Genomic DNA, 22451 nt, shown 5'->3' on the forward strand with positions numbered 1-22451 from the left:
AAAGGTATTTACACTGGGTTGGCCAAAAAGGTCGTTCAGCTTTTTTTTAAACAAAAACCCGAACGAACTTTTCGGCCAACCCAATATAAATTGGGTCGTACTTTAAAAAAATAACTTAAAATGGTATATAAAAGATTCCAGTGCACTCTTTTTACATTTCATTATAAACATGATGTGCCAAAATAATAAATTTACTCACTTGTCTTTTAGCTTCTCTCAGTTTTCTTTTGAGGGCTGTCAAAATTCTTTGTACTTCCCATAATCTTTCCTCTTTAGATAAATCCTTTATCCCACCCTGCAGATCTCGATGTAAACAGTTCAAAAGAAACTCCTAGAAAGTAACACACCACACACTGTATAGGATTCCATGTTTTGTCATCTTAAAACCACATGCAATTTCTAAAAATGCAGAATCTACTTTTCAATTATCATTAAAAAAATGACATAATGCATGAATTGTTTTTTCAAGGCTATGACTGAAAAATCATCTTTATTTTTTCTGCCTGAGCATTGGGTTCTAATCCATCAATTTACAATGGTTCCCAGTAGTCAATTCACATCCCTTCCCCCAACACATCAACTACTAAGAAATGGGAGCTCAGAGCAGACAAAAGGGAAGAAAGGCAAGCAGGGATTTGATAACTTGTATGCAAACAAAAGATGTAATAATTATCAAATATAAGTAAACGCCTTAGCCTTGAATTTCTTACTGAGCTTGCTAAACACACACAACCAAATGGCACTGTTTCAGTAGCACAGTGGGAAAACAAAGGATTTGGGGTCAAATCCTGGCTCTTCAGCTTAGTAACCAGGTGACATAGCATAAGTTATTTAACTTCTCCAAATTTCATTCTTCTTATCTGTAAAATAAGGCCAATAAAGCAGCCTTGTCCAGATAAGCTAACATTTTTGGACTGCTTACAACATACCTGGCACCATGGTGAACATCTTTAACGCATCATTTCATTTAAGGTAATCTTCACATCAAACCTAGGAGAGGACTCATTTTTAAATGCAATCCCCAAGGCTTAAGGAGGTTAAGCAACATGCCTAATTAGGAGCAGAGCAAGAATTTAAAGCCAGGTCTTTTGATTTCCAAACATGTGCTCTGTCCACTATGATGTTCTGCCTTAACTGGCATGAAATAGTGCCAGATGGGAAGTTCTGGCTTCAGTGTGCCATGAAGAGTGTGCCTGACACAGCTCCAGACACACAGGAAGTGTTCATGGAACAGGAGGCCATCGTTCTCAGCACTGCAGTCTCCCATGGGGTCAGAGCGAGGGCTGGCTCTGGAGGCTGGGAGGGGGGCTGCACACACCTGTCTTCTGATCTCCTCCTTGATGCTCTCCTGGGTCTCGGGCAGTATGGGCATCGTGGCCATGTTAGACCATCGCAGAGGTTTCGTCACTTGCTTCAGTGTCACATTTCCGAAGAGCTCTTGCACGTGTGTGAAAAACACATATAGGACACGATTGCTAATCTAAAAACAAAAAAAAGAAAAGATTTGCAAGAAAAATATTAAAATTATCATTTCATTTCATTTGTGTCTGTTGCCTAAGTGCATCCTCAGTAGTGACTAGACATGTTTTGCTAATTAGTGGCCAATTTAAAGAAGAGAATGAGAAAGTATGAGTTAAGTCATGGACTCAGCACTATGAGGAATTGCGGGGAAAAAGCCAAGAAATGGATGCAGAGGCCGATGATCATCAATCTGTTCTGTTTTAGCACCATAACATTAATTGATTTTTTAAATCTTATGTTCTTCATTTTCAAGTTACTGTGATACATTTTAACACATGCAACTGGATCTACTAAGGAACAAAGGAGCCTGCAGCTGCAGAGCTGGGCTGAGTGTGGTAGCCCCTGCTCCAGAGACGAATGCTTCTGGGCAGACTCCAGAGCCCGTGTTTAAATAGATGCTCCAATGCTAAGAGACCAGGACGTTACGCTGGCTAAAAAGCTAATACGAGAAATTATTTCCTACCTAAAACTTATTCTGACAACACACCTGAATCTTCTGTGACACCAACATCCCTACTACAGTTACATTAAGTAACAATGTAATATTTACCAAATTCTGAAAACTTGACTAATATGAAATTTGAGAAACATTTTGCTTCCAAAAATAATCAACAAGCAATGAAGGAATCTTCAGTGAAAGAAAATACACTCTTATATGTAACAGTGTGTTATAACAGTGACCAATAATAACCTGGTATATTGGCTAAAAAGGCTTAAAATAAAAACTATAACCCCATCTCATGTTTTGCCCTTTGTTTTTGGCCTGAGTGAAATATCAGTAACTCCAATTAAAGGAAAACACATGCTCTACGCAAGCACCAAGTGAGCAGCAGAAAACGAAGGCCAGGAATTTATGTCGTAAAGAGACACCAACTAACACACCACCCACCTCTCTGAAATGCCTCCTCAGATTAAGATTCTGTAAAATACTCTATATACACCTCTTCATGAAGTCCTCAGGTCAAATCCCTGACCAAATGAATAACGTTAGGGCCCCTTGAGCCTGAGTCTGTATGTGTGTGTGATATGACTAAGCAGTAATGCTATTTGAGGAAGTAACTGAAATCCTTAAAACACTGCAGATGAACTGTAACTGCAGGTACCTCGGGCTCCTCTTCCACTAAGGACAGATCACTGTCATCAGGAACTGCTTACAAACCACACCAAAGACTGGACAATATTCAAATTTCACAGCTGTAGCTAAAAGGCCAACATGCTCATTACCTTACATGCCAACACTGTCCACACTGTGAAATAAAAAGGCCAACATTCAGGCTAACCCCTTACCCACCGTCCCTGGTTCACTGCTTGGTATGTGACGCAGCAACAGGAAACCCTCCCTACATCCCCAGGGCCGGCCGTGTACCTGGACAGTCGGGCTGAGCACTATAGAAATGTTCTGGATGTTCATTTTTGTTTCCAGCTCCTTGGCAATAACGTGGTCCATGTGCATGATCAGCCAGGAGATCAGCAGACGGTTACACTCGGGCAGCTCCTCCAGCAGGCGCTGGAACTCCTGCACCTTCTCGCCCTCTGAGCTCCGCCCACAAGCCTCTTCAAAGCGGGGCAGCAGCTCCTTGGTCAGCAGGTTCTCGGGCAGGTCCCGCAGGTATTGCTTCAGCAAACTGGCCACAGTGTTAGGCTCATACTCTTCCAAGTTTGGAGACTCCTCTCTGTCATAGGCTGCTTTCAGCTCATCCACCTTGGATTTAATTCCTTAGAACATTCGAATTCAGAAGAGAAAGACAGTATCAAGAAAAAAAAAAAATCCAACACACAGCTTTCTTCCCCAGTGTGCCTACCCCTGGGGGAGATCAGAGAAGGGCCATCCTGACCATATGAAGTGTTAATCTGCACACGGTTCATACAATTCCTCCATTAAAGCAGATAAAAGACTACACTTAGAGGATGAATTTAACCAAAAGCTAAATGATAATGGACAAACTCAGTGCTCAAAACAAAAGTCATAGTAACCACAGAAACATCAAGCAAATATGCCAATCGATTCAGGGAAAAAAACTTGTTCTTTATTTAAAGATAGGTAGGTAAAAATTCAGGCAAAAATTAAACTACAATCTAAGCATATGCCTTGTTCTACATGAGCGGCCAACTGCTTTTCCTAACTAGTCACAAGACTGACAACATAAAATACAACTCAGTACATACAAGCACGTTGCAAAAAGTTGTGGGTGACTACTCTTTTATAAGTAAAAATTGTATCATAAATGCAAAAGGTGAGTTCACTATCTAAACAAACTCTTTGAAAATTATTCATTACATAATACCCATCTAATTTCTAAGTTTAAGTTCTTTACATGTTTTCTCAATCTGAAACAGGGTTACAATAAAAGAAAAGTGAAATTTTGGGTTACTAAAATCGAATTGTTTTGCTTTTCTTACTGGACAGAAACACACACAAATGTTTTTCAGACACTAAGTATTTTAGATTTTTAGTCCAATGTGCATTTAAGTGACATAATTCAGTGACACTGATTGCTCATGGGAACACAAGGTAGCTTTCTGTTGTTTTCAATACTTAAAACTCTAGGCCAAGATGTGGTACTATACACAACAGAATACTATTCAGCTATAAAAAAGAATGAAATCCTGCCATTTGCAATAGCATGGATGGACCTAGAGGGTGTTACGCTACGTGAAGTAAGTCAGAAAAAGACAAAATACTTCATATGTGGAATCTAAACAAGTAAAACAAACTATACTTTGAATATAACAAAAAAGAAACAGACTCACAGATATAGAGGACAAACTAGTGGTTACCAGAGGGGAAAGGGGAGGGGTGAGGGGCAAGTGAGGGGTAGGGGATTAAGAGGTACAAACTACCATATATAAAATAAATAAGCTACAAGGATATATTGTACAGCACAGGGAATATAGCCAATATTTTACAACTATAAATGGTGTATAACCTTTAAAAATATTGAATCACTATGTTGTATCCCTGAAAATTATATAATTTTGTACATCAACTATACTTCAATTTAAAAAAAACTTTAGGCCAATTACTGGAAACAAGCCACAAACTAAGGCTGACAGATTGTAACGGTAAACACAAACGCTCGAGAGTCACCTAGTCTGAGCAGCATTTTACAATCAATAGTGCTTACATCTGGGCTCTGACATTCCTTATGTGAAAACCACTTAATGCCATCACAATAAATCAGTAACTTAATCTAGCACTGACAAAATGAAATCAACAACTCCAAATAGGAAAATAATAATATGAATCTTATTTTTGTGTAATCTTTATTTTGAGGCAGAAAAGTTAGAAAATAATTCCTTTTTTTTTTTTTACTGAGTAAAACATGGTGTGTGATAATTTTAATTGAAATTCTTGACCAAAACCTCCTCTCTCTCTCACATACATTTTATAGATTTGTAATTTTCCCCCAACAGTGCCTGCCCAGAAAATTGCACAAGTGAAAAGTGCACAAATTTCCAGGTACAGAAAGAGCATATGCAAAATCATAGATTAGCTTTAAAACTGGAACTTATATATGGATAAGTGAGAATCAAGAGTTCTCCACCAGAAAACAATACTGTTAGCATTCAAAAAGAAAAGTCACAGCCATAAACTCTGTAGTCCAGAGTGAATGCAGCATTCTGCCAGAGCTTCAAAAATAAATACAGGGGCTTCCCTGGTGGCGCAGTGGTTGAGAGTCCGCCTGCCGATGCGGGGGACACGGGTTCGTGCCCCGGTCCGGGAGGATTCCACATGCCGCGGAGCGGCTGGGCCCATGAGCCATGGCCGCTGAGCCTGCGCGTCCGGAGCCTGTGCTCCACAACGCGAGAGGCCACAACAGTGAGAGGCCCGCGTACCGCAAAAAAAAAAAAAAAAAAAAATTGATCAAAGCAGAAGCTTGGCCTCCAAGGAGCCAACAACCAGGGGAGCGGCTCAGTTTGAACACTCTGACACGTGAATTCAGAGAAGGAGTCCCACACCTCCGACTCCAAAAGAATGCAAACATCAAAAATAGGTCAAAGACAAAAGAATCCTTTGAACAAAGCTGTAGGAACTCTTCAGAGAAACTTTCACCTAAAACAAAATTTCTTCACACCTATCAAAATCACGTGAGAGAAGCAACTATGTTAGTACTGTGTAGATCTTTAAAAATCCATCATAAATTTTTCTTAAAAGGCAAGTTTCAAATTCATTTAAATGTGTTTTTTTTATGTAACTAAGGACTTATAAATTCAAATTCAGTGCCTAATTCATTTATCTTATTTTCTATAAAATAGTAGCATTTTAGCCAAAACACTCTTAAATGATAACATGTTATCTGTGGGATTATGTAAAGGTCTCCCCAGTTATCAAACATGCTGGCCCTTTCTTAACAAAGCTTAAATATCAAATCCACCTTCTAGAAATGTGCATGAACCAATTAAATGGAAAAAGTAAATCTAGTCTCTTTATTCTAAATGTGTATGATTTAACTCATCATGAAATACGCATGAGCAACAGTGAATATTATAGCCTCAAGGTCCAGGACCAAGACACTGAACCACAGGAACGTGATGACAACAGCACGGATGCCACACAGGTCAGGACTTGCATCCTACACCAACACAAAGCCACCTTGCTCTGTAAGAAATAGAGTCTTCTACTTTAGACAGCATGCATTTTCCTTGATTTTAGACACCCAATATGAATTACTTTCCTGCCAGTATGAAATGTAAGTTTTCATACACACAGAACGTAGAGAAATGGAACCTCAACTTCACTAATGCACATAAGAGCTGCGCCTGGACACAGAGGTATCCACATCTAAACATTTTAGCAAGAACATTGTGCATCCCTCAGCTGAACTCAGGAAATACTTAAACGACTGTCAGTAACTGTGTCTTGTGGCCAAGAAGCGTCCTGAACCCAGATGTCCTTCCTCCCCGCTGACCACCCTCCAACGTCCAGCCTCACGGAGGCACCCAGGTGAGGGGCACCACCACACACCCACACACACACACACACACACACAGAGCATGAGGGTCTTTGTTCAACTGGAAGGATCAAGGAAATGAATGAGGTTTAGGACCCGTGTCACAATTTTCCTCACAAGTGAGTATTTGTTCCCTTCCTTTGAAAAGTGGAAGTGAAGCTAATCTTTAAAAACCAGTACATGTGGTGCGAGCCCCATACCTGACACTCTGTAGATGCCTTCACACTTCATGCCATGCTTCTCCACATAATCCACACACTCCCGGAAGACGGCCGGCAGCCGAACGCCGTCGTACATCATGGTCCTCTCCACTGCATCAGCCAGAGGAATCCCAAAGATGGGTTTGAGATTCGGGACATCTATCTGAGGCACCTCTGGCTCCTGAATTGGCTTCTTCTTTTTCTTCTTTTCCTTCCACTGTTTAACCACATCAGCTGCTGTCAAGTCTTTTGACTTTTTCTCTTTATGTTTTTCCTCTTTGTGTTTTTCTTCTTTATGTTTTTCCTCTTTGGGTTTCTCTTTTATTTTAAAATCCTTCTCTTTCTTTTTAGAAAAGCTGGGCTTCTTGAAAACATGGATCCCCTTGGACCTCTTCATTTTGGAAGGACTTTCGGCTTCATCTCCAGAGCTATCTTCCTGAAAGGCGGCATAGCCTTCAGCTGCCAAAGAAATGCAGGGAGCATGAGTCAGATGTCTGCTGAATATCAAACTGTCCATTTTCAATGTCTGAAAACAAGACAAAGAAGTGCCACCTGGCCCTAGCTACCTAGCTTTTCACCCCATGGCCAAGCCCTCCTGGTACTCTCAGCAATTCATTCAATGGCTTCCCAGCTAAAACGAGGCGTTGCCGTGACGTCTCCTGACCACAAGAGGGCGACGAGCAGAGAGCCAGTTACCCTTGAAACTGGTTTTATTTTATACACACGTGCAATTGGAATTTTTGCAAACCAAATTATTATAAATAATCATTTATTATCTTAATTTATGTATTATCTACACAGAGGGCTAATGGAGAGAATCCCTATATAATGCACAGCATTCTTTCATCAGCTGAATAAGGCCCTCTAACTTACACTCTACTTAGCTTAGGTTTCTTCATATTTGGTTCCTATAATGTGAAGCAATCTCCAATCATGACACGAAATGCACTACTGTTCAGACGCTCCCATCATCCCCATCACACTTTGCTCTCCTGTCTCCAGCTGTTAAGTTCTTTCTGCAGATGGCAGCTGGGACTGAAGCCTCATCTGGGGAGAAAAGAACCAGGAAACTCCCTAATCTCGGGATGGTGGCCACTTCCCTGCGTCAGAAGCCCTGGTTTCACACTGATAACTGCTTAGTATCAATATTAGAGTTATCCTAGTTTGGTTTCACTGTTCTTTTTTATTTTAACATCTAAAACTCTCCTTTTCTTTAGCCAACTACCTCACAAGCTATTTTATAACAAAAATTAAAGGTATTGCATACATTTCCCTCTAATTAAAGTACCGATACCACAAACCCCACACCAACCAGAATGGCAAAAGTCTTAAGGGCATAATACCATGACAGAAAGCAACTGGAGTTCTCAGACACCACTGGTGGGAGTGTCAACTGGTACAACCACTCTGGAAATTGTTTTGCAGGATCTACAGATACTGAAATGAGCATGGCCTGTGAGCAATTCCACTCCCAGGCACACACACAACAGAAATGCATAAACTTGGACAATGAGGTTCACAGAAGCACGATTCATAACACACACTGAAGACAACCCAAATGACCAATAACAGTAGAATGGAAAAATAAATTCTAGTATATTAGTGCAAAATCCAGCAACAGAAATGAACAAATTACTGCCATATGGAATAACACGGATGAATCTAACAAACATAACACTGGGCAAAAGAAACTACCCACAAAAGGAAATCTACTTCCATGTACAAAAGTCCAAAATCAGGCAGTGTCCAGATGTGCTGGGCATCCCCTATGAAGGGGCAACAGGCAATTTCTAGGATGCTGATAATGCTCTATTTCCAGAGCCTTGTACAATCAGTAATTAGCACAGGTGTATCCGTTTGTGATAATTCATCAAGTTGTACACAATTTGTGCATTCTATCCAAATGTTATGCTTCAAATACAAATTAACTTAAAAATACCGTGAAACTAAAATCACACTTACTTAAAATAACTCACCTGATTTGCTTTTAACATGCTAAAAAGCTATGTCTAAACGATTCATCCTTACAGAACAGCAATCATAAATGGAACACATGGTGGCATTTGCTTAAGAAAACGAATACATACTTTTTTCACCATGTACCCCAACTGGCCTACACAACCTCGCCAAGAGAGTAAGACTGTATAAGGACAAAATTTCAATATTTACTTTTCATACTTTTATTTAAAATTTAAGAAACCTCCACCAGAAAACTTCACCATTTCTGGAAATTCAGTATTTTTACTTGTGAGAATAACACCCTAAAATACAAAAACTGAGATGCAGAAAAATAAAGAAAATATAAAACAAGAGTCTTTGGATATATTTCTACAAGATAGCAGGTACACATAATTAGAGCAGAAATTTATCTAAACTTTAGCTACAGCACAGAGAAAATGGCACTTACTCCTTTTTTCCTTTTTCTTAAATTTTCCTTTTTTCTTCCCATGGTCCTTCTCATCATCAGACACTATATCGGGAGGCTCGTGGAGGCTGTCGTGGGGAGGCGAGGGCTCGCCCGTGCGGTACAATCCAGGAAACTTAGTGGGGCTGATCTCCTCAGAGCTGGGGGTGCGGGTGAGCCCACTGCCATGCTCCACCCTGCGGTGCTCACCCGGGCTGCTGGTGGGGGGCAGGAAGCACTCGGTCATGCTGCCTCCCTGACGACAGTGAGGAGGGCGTCTGTTACCTGCCCATCACCCCTGCAGAGGGAGAGAGCACATCACAGTCACCCAACGACCACCAAGACATAAGGGCGCCAGACACACACAAAAAACAGCAACTAATCTTGCATTTACAAATCAAAAATATTTTTCTTCACAACCCCCCTTTAAAAATAGTTGTTCATTTTGCCATCTCAAGTTACATTCGCGCACCACACATTTCGGTTCTCAAAGAGTTGGTTGAAAGCACTGGATCTTCAAGTGTGAAAAAAATGAACCAAATGAAAGTGGGTTCTCAAAGTAGGACACAGAGTTTCCTCTAAAAAAGAACCCACCATTGTAATGGGCTTCATTTTGGATTGCTATCCAACATAAAATCCTAATTTTTTTTAAGTTATGGCCAAACAACCATGAATAATAAATTAAGAAGACTGTTAATATAACTACACATGAATAGTTCAGTGTCAAAATTTATAAAGCAATTAAAGTGATATATACAGATCATTAGCCATAGTTCTATACTGCACTGGACAATTCATATGTGGATAACAGCTATTTTATCTTGGACTGGAATTATGTTGAAAGAAACAATGGAACCCTCATTTGCTCAGTCCTAAAATACACACACACTAGTTTCGCTAGAATGGACACTACAAAGAAATGCGGATAAACAACAAGGTCCTACTGTACAGCACAGGAAACTGTATTCAGAATCCTGCGATAAACCATAATGGAAAAGAATATGAAAAAGAACGTATATATATGTATAACTGAGTCACTTTGCTCTACAGCAGAAATTAACACAACACTGTAAATCAACTATACTTCAATAAAAAATAAATTTAAAAAAAGAATAAAAAAACCCAAAGGACAAATGTAAGAAAAGTTCAAGATCTGTTTGCATTTTTTTCTTCATTAGATGGTACACAGTACTGTGTTTAAAAGTTACTTGGATTAGTTCTTATTCCTCTTTAATGCCTTCATGATATTAATTTGAAAAACTATTAGAATCACTTGTTTCTCTTTGCACTCACTTCTAAGGTGATTTTGCAATTTTAAAAATCCACAAACACAAGTGATAAGACTATTTCTGACCATAAACAAAGTCAAAAGACAAACAAATGTGAAAAAAGATGTGTAAATTATGAGAGCTAATTTCTCTAAAAAGCAAAGAGTTCTCACAAATCAATGAAAATCTCAACAAATCAAGACACCTACACAAAGAATGTGAAGCAGTTCATAGAAAAATGACTAATATACACATGAAAATAATGTTCAAGTACAATTACAATTTTAAAAACAAAATAAGTTACCATTTTTCTAACATCAGACTGGCAAAGAACAAAAAAGGTGATTAATACCAAGTGTTGGTAAGGATGTGATCAAACATTTGGGAGAATATCCACTGATGGCTGAAGTGTAAACTAGCACAATCATTTTTGAAAACCAATTTGGCAATATCAAAATTTTATTTTTTAATATATTTATTTATTTATTTATGGCTGTGCTGGGTCTTCGTTGCTGCGTGCGGGCTTTCTCTAGTTGTGGCGAGTGGGGGCTACTCTTTGTTGTGGTGTGTGGGTTTCTCATTGCGGTGGCTTCTCTTGTTGCAGAGCATGGGCTCTAGGTGCGTGGGCTCAGTCGTTGTGGCTCGTGGGCTCTAGAGTGTTGTGGCGCACGGGCTTAGTTGCTCCGCGGCATGTGGGATCTTCCCAGACCAGGGCTCGAACCCGTGTCCCCTGAATTGGCAAGCGGATTCTTAACCACTGTGCCACCAGGGAAGTCCCTATCAAAACTTTAAATGTGCTCTCTCTGATCCAAGAATTCCTCTTTTTAGGAACCTATCCTTCAGATATACTTTTACAAGAATTCAAAGATGTGTACATGAAAATACGCATTTTAGCACTGTGACAGCAAAAACAACATAATCTAAATGGCTATCAATGGAAGATCAGTTAAATTACGATTGATCCAAATAATGGAATATAAACTCACACAACATGCAACTTCTGAAATAGTTAACAACTGTTAACTCTTGGAAGTTGTAAAAGGAGGGGGGAGAGAAAGATTTCTTTGTTTTATCCTTTCTACATATTTTGAGCCTTACCATGCCCATCTATTACTTGTATTACTATTATTGGGGTTTTTTTTAAACGAACAGGCCACTTTTTTTTGTCTCATAAAAATTGTGTTTTTGACAATATTTAATAGTGTGGGGAAAGCAATTTTATTTATAGCACAGTATCAATTTTTAAATAAACATATGCAAAAAACTGTAAGAACAAGGGAACTTTAAAAATAATTATCTGTGAATTTTAAGATTATAAGTGATATTTTTAACTCTTCTGCATTTCATAAGTTTTATACCCAGTATACATTACTGCTTGTCTAATCAGGAAAAACATTAAACAGGAAAAATTCCATCAAAGGAGCTGTAAGCATCACTGTAATTTTTTAGGTTTTCTTCATAGGCCCTGACTTTGGCTATTTTTTTTTTTTTGCTTTTTTTTTTTTGTGGTACGCGGGCCTCTCACTGTTGTGGCCTCTCCCGTTGCGGAGCACAGGCTCCGGACGCGCAGGCCCAGCGGCCATGGCTCACGGGCCCAGCCGCTCCGCGGCATGTGGGCTCTTCCCGGACCGGGGCACGAACCCGTGTCCCCTGCATCGGCAGGCGGACTCCCAACCACTGTGCCACCAGGGAAGCCCTATTATTTTTTAAAAGTACATTCTATTCTTCCCTTAATCGAAGGGATGGTTTTGACCAGCCCAGGTTTGAGAGTTTAAAGAGAGCCAAGATCCCACCAGCCTATCAGTTACACATCACAGGTGAGGAAACTGAGGTCCAAAGACCCGGGAAGCCAAGGCACAGGTGCGGGGAAGGAGCATAGCTCGACACAGACGGACCACTGACGGGCATCCTGTCCTCACGGACCCACGTCGTACGCCTCCCTGCATGCTGTCTTCCTCACGCCCTGGAACCCAGCCCTCCTTCCAGGATCTTTGTAGGGCCAATTCATACTCATCTTTTAACATTAAGCCTGCAGATGGGCACAAGGAATCTTTCTGGAGTGATGAAAACGGTCTAGATTTGACTGTGGTGATGGTTACAAACCGTAAATTGACATTTTAAGTGGGTGAATCTTATGGTATGTAAATTATACCTAAAAAAAAATGTTTTAAAAAAAGGATCAAGTACCAGCCACACTTTCTCCAGGAATCCCCCCTCATGCCCACCCCCACCCAGTCTAAGCCGTGCCCCCTTCCTGTGCCCGCAGAATGCGCGGAGCACACCTCCAGCGCTGCACAGGCCTTGCTGGGCTTTAATGACCTGTGAGCACAGGGCCCTCTTGCCCAATAATTCGCTGAGTCCTAGCATTTCACACAGCACAGGCTGCACAGGAAGTAGTCAGATGTTTGTTTACTTAACAATCTAATTAGTCTCTTCTATGTTCTCAACAGGCTGTGTCGGCTAATGACACAAAGATGAGAAGAAATGAACCAGCCCTTAGCCTCAACTTTTAATTACAGAAATAAAGAAAGGAAACTCACATTTTATTTGAGTTCCTGTGGCTTCAGGAACTTTCATATACATTAACTAACCTTATATGTCCTGTGAGAAAAGTGTTTTTCCATGCTTACAAACTGCAGAACTAAGGCTCAGAGAAGTGAAGTAACTTACCCTATGCCACACAATAAGAGATAAAACTGGGATCTGCTTGACTCGAAACACACATTCTTTCCAGTAACCTGCCCTCTACACACACACACACAAGAGGGCACACATGCCAGGAGGAGCAGGGCATTACAGACACAAGCAGAAATGTGGGGCTTGTTATGAGAACGGCAAGAAGACAAGTCGGACAGGAGCAGTTTCACGAAGAAGCAACAGAAAAGACACTGAAAGACAAGGTGGCTCTGAACTGAGAGCCAACTGGAGCCAAGCTGAGGGGCTCAGGCACCACGCATGGGTCATCACCAAGTCCAAGGCCAGGAAGTGACAACACTGGGGCTAAGAGGAATGAGGGCAGGACCGCGAACAACAGAATGCCAGGCAGGTTTGGACCATTCCCTGCTCTGTGCTGCTGCAGCAGCTGGTGACTTACAGTTCAGTCTCCACACTGAACCGACAAAGAAGAGAGTTTTGTTCACGATGCACTGAACAGATTATCTTGCAAAAACTACTCCAGAGAAATAGCTGTTGACCTGACTCAGCCACAGTTGGGAGGAACGGAAGGGGAGCGGCTATCTGCACACAGGAAGGAGTGAGGCCCGAATAGAGGGCGATTTCAGAGGAAAGAACACACTGGCGCTGGGACAGTTCTGAGCACTGGAGAGCCACAGCAAGCCTGAACCTCGATGAATAAGAGGGCAGAAGAGGGAGGCCTCGAATGGTCCACAGTAAATTTCAGCATAAATAGCCAAAGGAAAGAAAATAAAACAAATTAAAAAATTAGGAATTCCTACTCCTGAGGCAAAAGGAGAAATGATGTAAATTTGTAAACACTTAAGAAAGAATACGTATCCCTATTCCTCCTGGTGAACACAGCTAAGAGAAGACAACAGACTGACAGGTAGAGCAAGAAGGCAGACAGGCTAGGGACCTCGGAATCCGAGGACCAACACTGGTCCCTGAGTTTTCTTTTTGTCTCTACATCTCAGACTTACAGCAAAAGAAGCCAGACAGATGGGCGGGCTCAGATAAAAACAACAACAGAAGCCTGCCCTCTCCAGCTGAACAACCAGAAAGGGACAGCTCTGCCAGACAGAAAACTTTCAGATAATAGTGGTCTACTCCAGACAAACACCACAGAAAAGTAATCAGGACAGCATGGCACTGGAGCAAGGACAGACAGACAGGTTAGAAGAACAAAACAGAAAATTCACAGGGACTCACATGTACACAGTCAACTGTTTGTCAACAAAGGTTCCAAAGGAATTCGGGGGGAAAGGAAAGTCTTCAACAAGTGGCATGGATAACCATGTGGGGAAGAGAGGTGGTGAGCTCCTCCATCACATCACCCACAAAGTGTAATTCATGATAAATCACAGACACGAGACTTAACTGCTAAAAACTGTAAAACTTCTAAAATAAAACATATTTTTGAGACCTTGGGAGAAGAATATCCCAGACAGGACCAGAAAGCATTAACTATAAAATTAAAAATTGACAAAGTAGACTTTTTAACAGAAGCAAACACTTCTGCTCATCAAAAGACACTATGGGGCTTCCCTGGTGGCGCAGTGGTTGAGAGTCCGCCTGCCGATGCAGGGGACACAGGTTCGTGCCCCGGTCTGGGAGGATCCCGCATGCCGCGGAGCGGCTGGGCCCATGAGCCATGGCCGCTGGGCCTGCGCGTCTGGAGCCTGTGCTCCACAACGGGAGAGGCCACAACATTGAGAGGCCCGCGTACCACAAAAAAAAAAAAAAAAAACACTATGAAGAAAATGAATAGTCAAGGCAAAGACGTGGAGAACAATTTACTGTGTGTATGTGTGTGTCCGTCTGTGTATATGCGCCTCACAAAAGACTTACACCCAGAATATATAAAGAACTCCTACAATTCAACAATAAACAGACAATCCAAAACAAAAATGGGCAAAAGAGTTGAGCAAACAATTTACAAAGGAAAATATATGACTGGTCAATAAGCCCACAAAAAAGCTCCACATCACTAAACATCAAAGAAATGGAAATTAAAACCACAATGAGCTATCAACAGACACCATCTAGAAGGGCTAAGATTCAAACAGAACTACAATTCCTAACATTGGTGAGGATGTGGGGCACTGGAAAGTTAAATATATTGCTGGTGGGAATGTACCATTTAACCACTTTGGAAAAGCATCAATATTTGGCAGCATCTTTTACAGTTGAACCCTTACCATATGATCCAGCAATTCCACTCCTAAGCATTTACCCAAGAGAAATGGAAACATATGTTCATGCACAGACATGATCCAAGTAACTTTATTCATACCAGATAAAAACTAGAAACACCTGCATTTCCAGTAACACTGGATAAACAAACTGTAATATGTTCACACAATGGGATATTAGCGTTTTTTAAAACGAACAAACTACTCATACATAGAAGAGAACATATGAACTTCAAAAGACAGCACACCAGACACGCTAGATTACATAAGGTGTGACTATTTATAGGAAGTTCTGGAACGGGCAAACTCACCTCTGTCAAAAGAATCGAGGCGTGTGGTTGTGGGGATGTGGGGGAGAGGCAGGGACTGAGCACGAAGGAGCACGAGAGAACTTTCTGGTTTGATGGCTACGTTCTGTCTCTTGACAGGCACGTGGGCTACATGCACGTATACATCTGTTGAAACTTTTTCTATTGAAACACCACTCTTACATTAGCTTCAGGTGTACCATGGCTTAGACATTTACATCCGTTTGGAAATGAGGACCCTGGTAAGTCTCGTGACCACCTGTCCCCAAAGTCATTTCAATACTATTGACCATATTCCTTATGCTGCATGTTACATCCCTGGAGCTTTTTTTTTTTTTTAATAACAGGGGGTTTGTACCTCTTAATCCCCTTCACCTATTTCAACCCTCCACCTCCCTCCCTTCTGGCAACCACCCATTTGTTCTCTGTACCTATGAGTCTATTTTCATTTTGTTTTGCTTGTCTTGTTTTTTAGATTCCACATACAAGTGAGATCATACGGTATCTGTCTTTCTCTGTCTGACTTATTTCACTTAGCATAATGCCCTCTAGATCCACCCAAGCCGTCACATATCACTGAAAATAAATTAATAACATCAATAAAATCCCTCAGATGGGGGGGAAAAAAAAGCTATGGAAGCTATATAGAGATGATCATGAGCCATTAAAAAATATGAACTCTCCTTCTCAAACGTTGCTACTCCCACCTTTACCTTCAGCATCCCACCTCCCCCCACACCCAAAATCACTACAACAGGAATGTCTACTTTCAGTCTTTCTCAACTGAAAGCCTGTGGCTGGTACCTGTGCGAAATCTCTCTCCAGAGAAAACTGAAGATATAAAAGGTTACTTCTGCAATATCTAACAAAAACTATTAAAAGTATACAGCAAAAACCATACATCTAGAATTTTACTTTAGAACCCCCCAAAGTTATAACGTTGAAATGAAATTTTTCACATAAAAAGAACAGTTATGACAGTTATAACTGAGGTAAAGCCAAAAAAAAAGTGTCATAAAACTAGACTCAAACTTAACAATTGCTTAAAAACATCCACTCCTCCAAAGAACTAGGATATGCATTGTTCTTAAAATAGTCTTTTCTGCTCATGTGCCACTATTAATCGGCACACATCATCATCATCATCCACCCATGCAAAGGGACCAAACAATATAAGTAGGAAAGACAGATTGCTAAATTAAAGTCTCCTGAAATGAGCTTTTGAGAATAACTCCAATGATTTATTAAACTTGATAATTCAACACAGAAAAAGGCCTCGTCCAGAAAACCCATAGCTTGCTTAACTAGTTCGCAAATCCAGTATTTATAAACTTTCGTTATTAAATACCAGGCTGTAAGTCACTGGAAGCAGCTTTTCCTCATTTTTACGGTTTTTAAAAATAATCTGTAAGTTAAGTCTCTAACCCAAATCTCTACAAGGGAATCCAAACACTGATTCATTAGTACCTCACATACTGAACACTAACCAGCATTAACCTACCATCTGGGAATGTCCAACTTTGTAAGCAGTATTTGCACGCCCAGCACGTTCTTATTCTTCAAATTTTCTCAGAATTAAAGGACAAGAGTGTCCAGATCACAAGGGACCACCCCACACCATACATGAAGAGACACACGCCAAAGCACATCATGAGGTTTTGGGGTACAGAGGACAGAAGGATGATCCTGAAAGACTCCTGCCGGGCAGGGAAGAGGGCAAGCAACTTACATACAAAGGATCACGATCAACTTGTCAACAAGAACACTGGAAACTTAAAGACAATAAAGGAATATCTTCAAACCTCTGACAAGACAGCTAGTTCCAAGGACCATTCAAGTGCACAGGTAGAATAAAGACGTTCCAGGCACACAGTGGCAAGGACTGTACTCCCCCCGTACACTTGTTCAAGAATCCTGATGCCCTGAAATGAGACCCTGATGGGCAGCAAGGAACCCCATGAAAAGCAGGCCTGTGATCAGCTAGTGACACAGTCCCTGTGACCCAGGGGAAGAAGGGCTCCAAGGACAAAGGGAGTCACAGACATCTGACTGCGGAAAAGAAGAGTAAGACCTGGTAAAGAACCGCTGGAGCTTTTGGAATATATCTGTCATGAGAACAGAGTAAAAAGCAAATAAAAATAAGAGATAACCATTAACTCTAAGAAAAAGGAAAAGGTAGATGAGAAAATGAAATTGTAGTCTACTGCCTGGCTCAGGGTTACACAGTATTTGTGTGACCATCACCATGAAAACGATGGGTGCTGACAGAATCAAACACTGTGCAGGGTAGGATGATGCTGGGGGGCTGGGGGCAGGGGGCCCGGCGAAGGTCTGAGACACCCAAATCCTCATCTACCCTAACACCTAGGTTAACACAAGACATCCAGAACTGCTATCTTCAAAAACAGCAGCTTAAGGATATTATTTAGATAAAGGAAATAAACACCAAAAAAATTAGCTGAAAGGAAAAAACTAAGGCCGAGAGGGGTGCAGGAGCGAGGCGGGGAACAGTGCAAGTCTTTAAACTGGGCTGGGGGTCCCCAAGACCACCCGCAGGGTCGGCGATTCGCTAGATGGACTCACATAAGTCAGCACACAGTCATGCTCACAGCTGCGATTTATTACAGAGAAAGGACACAAAGCAAAAAAACAAAGGAAAAGGCACAAGGAATCAGGCACACGCTCCCGGGAGTCCCCGGGCAGTGGAGTCACAGGGACACGTGTGAAGCACCGTGTGCTGGGCAGCTCCTCACTCACAGCCCGAGGTCCCCGTGGAGCCCGGTCCCACTGGTGTTCTCCGCCGGACGGGTACCGAAATCCCAGACTGCCAGAAAGACGGCAGGTGTTCCGCGTAAACCTGCCGCGTAAACCTCCGTGCGCGGAGGCACCCAGAGCACTGGTGTTTTACAAACCACTGAGGCCCAGTAAGCTGCTCTTCTCATTTAGAGAGAGTTTTATATGCTCTAGGGAACAGGTATATAAAGAGAAATCCCCATCAAGGGATTTTTCTTAAAACATGAATATTACTATCCAAGAAAAAAAATGTTAAGTTTATAAACTGAGGTGAGACAAATAATCCTTCAGACGAGGGAGATAAGGTTTAGAGGGTTTCCTATCATTCACAGTGAAATCCTCGCCATGCAAATATGTGCGAGGTTTATGGCGTGTGCCCCGTGATGCAGACCAGTATACACAGTTACAGGACTGAGTAATTTCTCATGCACACTCCCACAGACCAACTGTCAGCCCATTAGGCTGTTACATAATTAGTCCTTTCAAATCTTCCAGCATTTGCTTAGGTCTATACTTCAGTAGAGATTTTACTCTTGGGTTACTGTTTCTTTTCTGTACTCTCCTTATAGATCATCAAACTTAATCTTTATTTTAGTTTCTCCCCTACCCCCAGGGGCTTATCCAAACAAATAAACTTTCAATTAGCATCTCACATGCCACTCACAGAAATTCACTGAATGACATAGTGATTTAATGTTTTCCACTCAACATTCTCAGTGTCACTGATTAAAACAATATGCCTGAGATAAGATATGTGTGTAAAATCAGTTTAAAAGATGTGAAATTCAGAAGTTCATCATAATGAATACGAACGTATGAATGTCTTTTTAAGGCTGACAATAACTTTTACATGAAAAATTCACAAGTTATTTTAGGACACCGATATAATGCAAAATGTAAAAATCAATGTCCAGATGAAACAGAAATCTACAGGGCACAGATTATGTCCATTACTTAAGTGAACGTTCAAACTCTGAGGATCAGAATGCCAGGTGCTGGAAAATGAGCAGCCAAAACATACAGGATCTAGCAGCCAGAAATAATCTCACCTTCTGCCTGGGATGAAAGGCTGCAGAGGACACAATCCAGTTCTACATACAGCTGTCCAAATCAAGGAGTATGTATGTGTATTAAGTATGGGGAGAAAAGTCCACATTGCCTTTACACAAAATCAAAGGTGCTATCATCAGCAGTCACTCTAATTCAGAGGACAAAAAAGAAGTTTTCTTATGAAAAAAACAGTAAATATCATTTGGTATTATCAGTAAAACAGCACATTTTTAAAGGAATGACATATCCTTTGGCTGGGGGGGAGGGTGGTGTCTTTCCTGCCACATTTCATAATCACAAAATCTATTCTCAAGTAAATAGTAAATTAGAAGTTAACTTGGGGCCGGGGGAGACCAACAAACGTTATTTAATAATTTTTAAAATGCACACCATTGGTTACAACAGAAACTGGGTGAAAGTATCTAGTCCATGGTTCCCAGACAGTGCGCGGAGGCACCCAGAGCGCTGTAAGCAAACTCATCCCGGCCACGGGGAGCTTGCATTTGAAGGAAACAGAGCGGTATGCAACATCTGCCAGACACTGTACAAACTACCAGCTAAAAGAAGTTCAGTTTCAACATTAGACTGTGCACATTCCTTTCAACAGCATACCTCTGTGAAGCTGGGTTTTCTGGGGTAGCTATGATTTAAAGAAAAAAAAAAATGGGGGACTTCCCTGGTGGCGCAGTGGTTAAGAATCCATGGGTTCGAGCCCTGGTCTGGGAAGATCCCCACATGCCGCAAAGCAACTAAGCCCGTGCACCACAACTACTGAGCCTGCACTCTAAAGCCCAAGAGCCACAACTACTGAGCCCGTGTGCCACAATTACTGAAGCCCACGCACCTAGAGCCTGTGCTCTGCAACGAGAAGCCACCACAATGAGAAGCCCACGCACCACAACGAAGAGTAGCCCCCGCTTCCCACAACTAGAGAAAGCCCACACGCAGCAACGAAGACCCAATGCGGCCAAAAATAAATAAATTAATTAATTAATTTTTTAAAAAAATCAACATGGAACAAGAAATAAGGGTGGTGCTGTCCAATCTGATTGCAAAGTATTATAAGCTGTGTGGTGTCCAATAGGCAAACACAGACCACTAATTTTACTTATTTAAGAGTGAAATAATTTATTTTCTCTTTCAGCTATCGTGTACTATTTTTTCAAATGGTTGCTAAATTGCCAAGCCATAAATACGAATTTAGCTGTGTGGGCCTAACAACGTGATTCAGCATCCTATTAAGCATTTCCATTAGGCTGATACCAGGTCTAAGAGCAAGATATGTACAAGATGAGGCTGAGATATCGTGTCACAAAAGAAAGACGTTATGAAAGATGCTTGGAATCAAGACAAAAGGACTCAGAAGTCAACTAGAAGAAGCTCCCACTGGCCAAAGATGGGACTATATGAGTGCCAATAAAATTAATAACTGCCATGAACTAAAGTATCAAGTATATTTAAATCCATGAGTTCATAATGATACTCAAAAATAAAATTCAGGCTTCCCTGGTGGCGCAGTGTTTGAGAGTCCGCCTGCCGATGCAGGGGACACGGGTTCGTGCCCCAGTCTGGGAAGATCCCACATGCCGCGGAGCGGCTGGGCCCGTGAGCCATGGCCGCTGAGCCTGCGCGTCCGGAGCCTGTGCTCCGCAACGGGAGAGGCCACAACAGTGAGAGGCCCACTTACCACAAAAAAAAAATACTAAAATAAAATAAAATTCATTGGTCACTTTGGAGGATGCTAGAGAACCATGTAATTATTTGGAATAACTGGTAAATGGGGGGGGGAAGCATTTATTTTATCCTGAATCTGCTATACAAAGTGTTGTTCAGTGAAGTTTCTTTTTATCAAAATCTTCCATCTAATAAAGAAAGAAATAAAAGACTGTCACCACTTAATAAGCAATTTAAAAATAGATACTGGGAATGATCAATGACTGCTAATAACACAGACAAAAAAGAGAGAAAATCACACCAGCCTCGCAAAAATAAACTAATGAAAACTTAATCTGATTAAGCCTCAAAATCTGGGGATATGCAATTTAGTTTCTTTAGTTAATACCAAAGAAAAAGAGAGGGGAAGGAGGAAGAGTGGGGGGATGAACTTAAAAATTAAGAGACTTAAGACCAAAAATGAGAAGACAAGCCACAGACTGGGAGAAAATATTTGTAAAAGATATACCTGATATAGGACTATTATCCAAAATGCACAAAGAACTCTTATAACTCAACAATAAGAAAACAAGCTAATTGAAGACACCTCACCAAAAAAAGATATACAAATGACAAATAAGCATATGAAAAGATGCTCCATATCATATATCACTGGGGAATTACAAACTAAAACAACAATGAATGTGACTAAAACAAATCTAATTTTTTTTTTTTTTTTTTTTTTTTTTTTTTTGCGGTACGCGGGCCTCTCACTGTTGTGGCCTCTCCCGTTGCGGAGCACAGGCTCCGGACGCGCAGGCTCAGCGGCCATGGCTCACAGGCCCAGCCGCTCTGCGGCATGTGGGACCTTCCCGGACCGGGGCACGAACCTGTGTCCCCTGCATTGGCAGGCAGACTCTCAACCACTGCGCCACCAGGGAAGCCCAACAAATCTAATTTTTAAAAAATTATTTAAAAAAATTTTTTTGTAACTATGTGTGGTGACAGATGTTAACTAGGCTTATTGTGGTGATCATTTCACAATATATACAAATATCAAATAATTATGTTGCACTCCTGAAACTAATATAATGTTACATGTCAATTATACCTCAAATTTTTTAAAAAATGACCTTAAGAAAGAAATAAGATACCACTATACATCTATTAGAATGGCCAAAATTCAAAACGCTGACAACAGCAAGCACTGGCGAGGATGTGGCACAACAGGAACTCTTATCAGTGCTGGTGGGAATGCAGAACGGTGCAGTCACTTAGGAAGACAGTTTGGCAGTTTCTTACAAAACTAAATATACTCCTTCCATACAATTCAGCAATCATGTCCTTGGTGACTTTGGTATTTGCCCAAGGAGTTGAGAACTTATGTCCTTACAAAAACCTGCACATGGATGTTGGCAGCAGCTAACTTACAGA

At 41.1% G+C, this 22451-nt stretch overlaps 2 protein-coding genes across 8 annotated transcripts in view; one reads left to right on the forward strand and one right to left on the reverse strand.

The window, feature by feature from the left end:
- Positions 1 to 22451, reverse strand: part of RALBP1 (ralA binding protein 1) — a 45359-nt gene that overhangs the window by 13163 nt on the left and 9745 nt on the right. For 5 of the 7 annotated variants that reach the window (XM_030764283.2, XM_022551415.3, XM_089894231.1 and 2 more), the window contains exons 2-6: positions 9081 to 9375; positions 6674 to 7132; positions 2888 to 3237; positions 1319 to 1480; positions 200 to 331 (exon numbers count right to left, since the gene is read on the reverse strand). In XM_030764283.2, the coding sequence (XP_030620143.1) occupies positions 200 to 331; positions 1319 to 1480; positions 2888 to 3237; positions 6674 to 7132; positions 9081 to 9324 (1347 nt within the window). In that variant the 5' untranslated portion in view covers positions 9325 to 9375. Of the gene's footprint in view, positions 1 to 199; positions 332 to 1318; positions 1481 to 2887; positions 3238 to 6673; positions 7133 to 9080; positions 9376 to 15524; positions 16022 to 22451 lie in introns of those variants that run through there. The other 2 variants (XM_089894233.1, XM_089894234.1) reach the window with 2 other exon arrangements.
- Positions 9266 to 22451, forward strand: part of LOC149747597 (uncharacterized) — a 29291-nt gene continuing 16105 nt past the window's right edge. The window contains exon 1 of the mRNA XM_089894241.1: positions 9266 to 9375. The gene's annotated coding sequence lies outside the window, so the exon portion shown is untranslated. The remainder of the gene's footprint in view (positions 9376 to 22451) is intronic.

The sequence above is a fragment of the Delphinapterus leucas genome, chromosome 14, assembly GCF_059928025.1.
Source record: "Delphinapterus leucas isolate spDelLeu-1000000601 "Yukka" chromosome 14, BTC_Dleu_Yukka2, whole genome shotgun sequence".
NCBI lineage: Eukaryota > Metazoa > Chordata > Mammalia > Artiodactyla > Monodontidae > Delphinapterus > Delphinapterus leucas.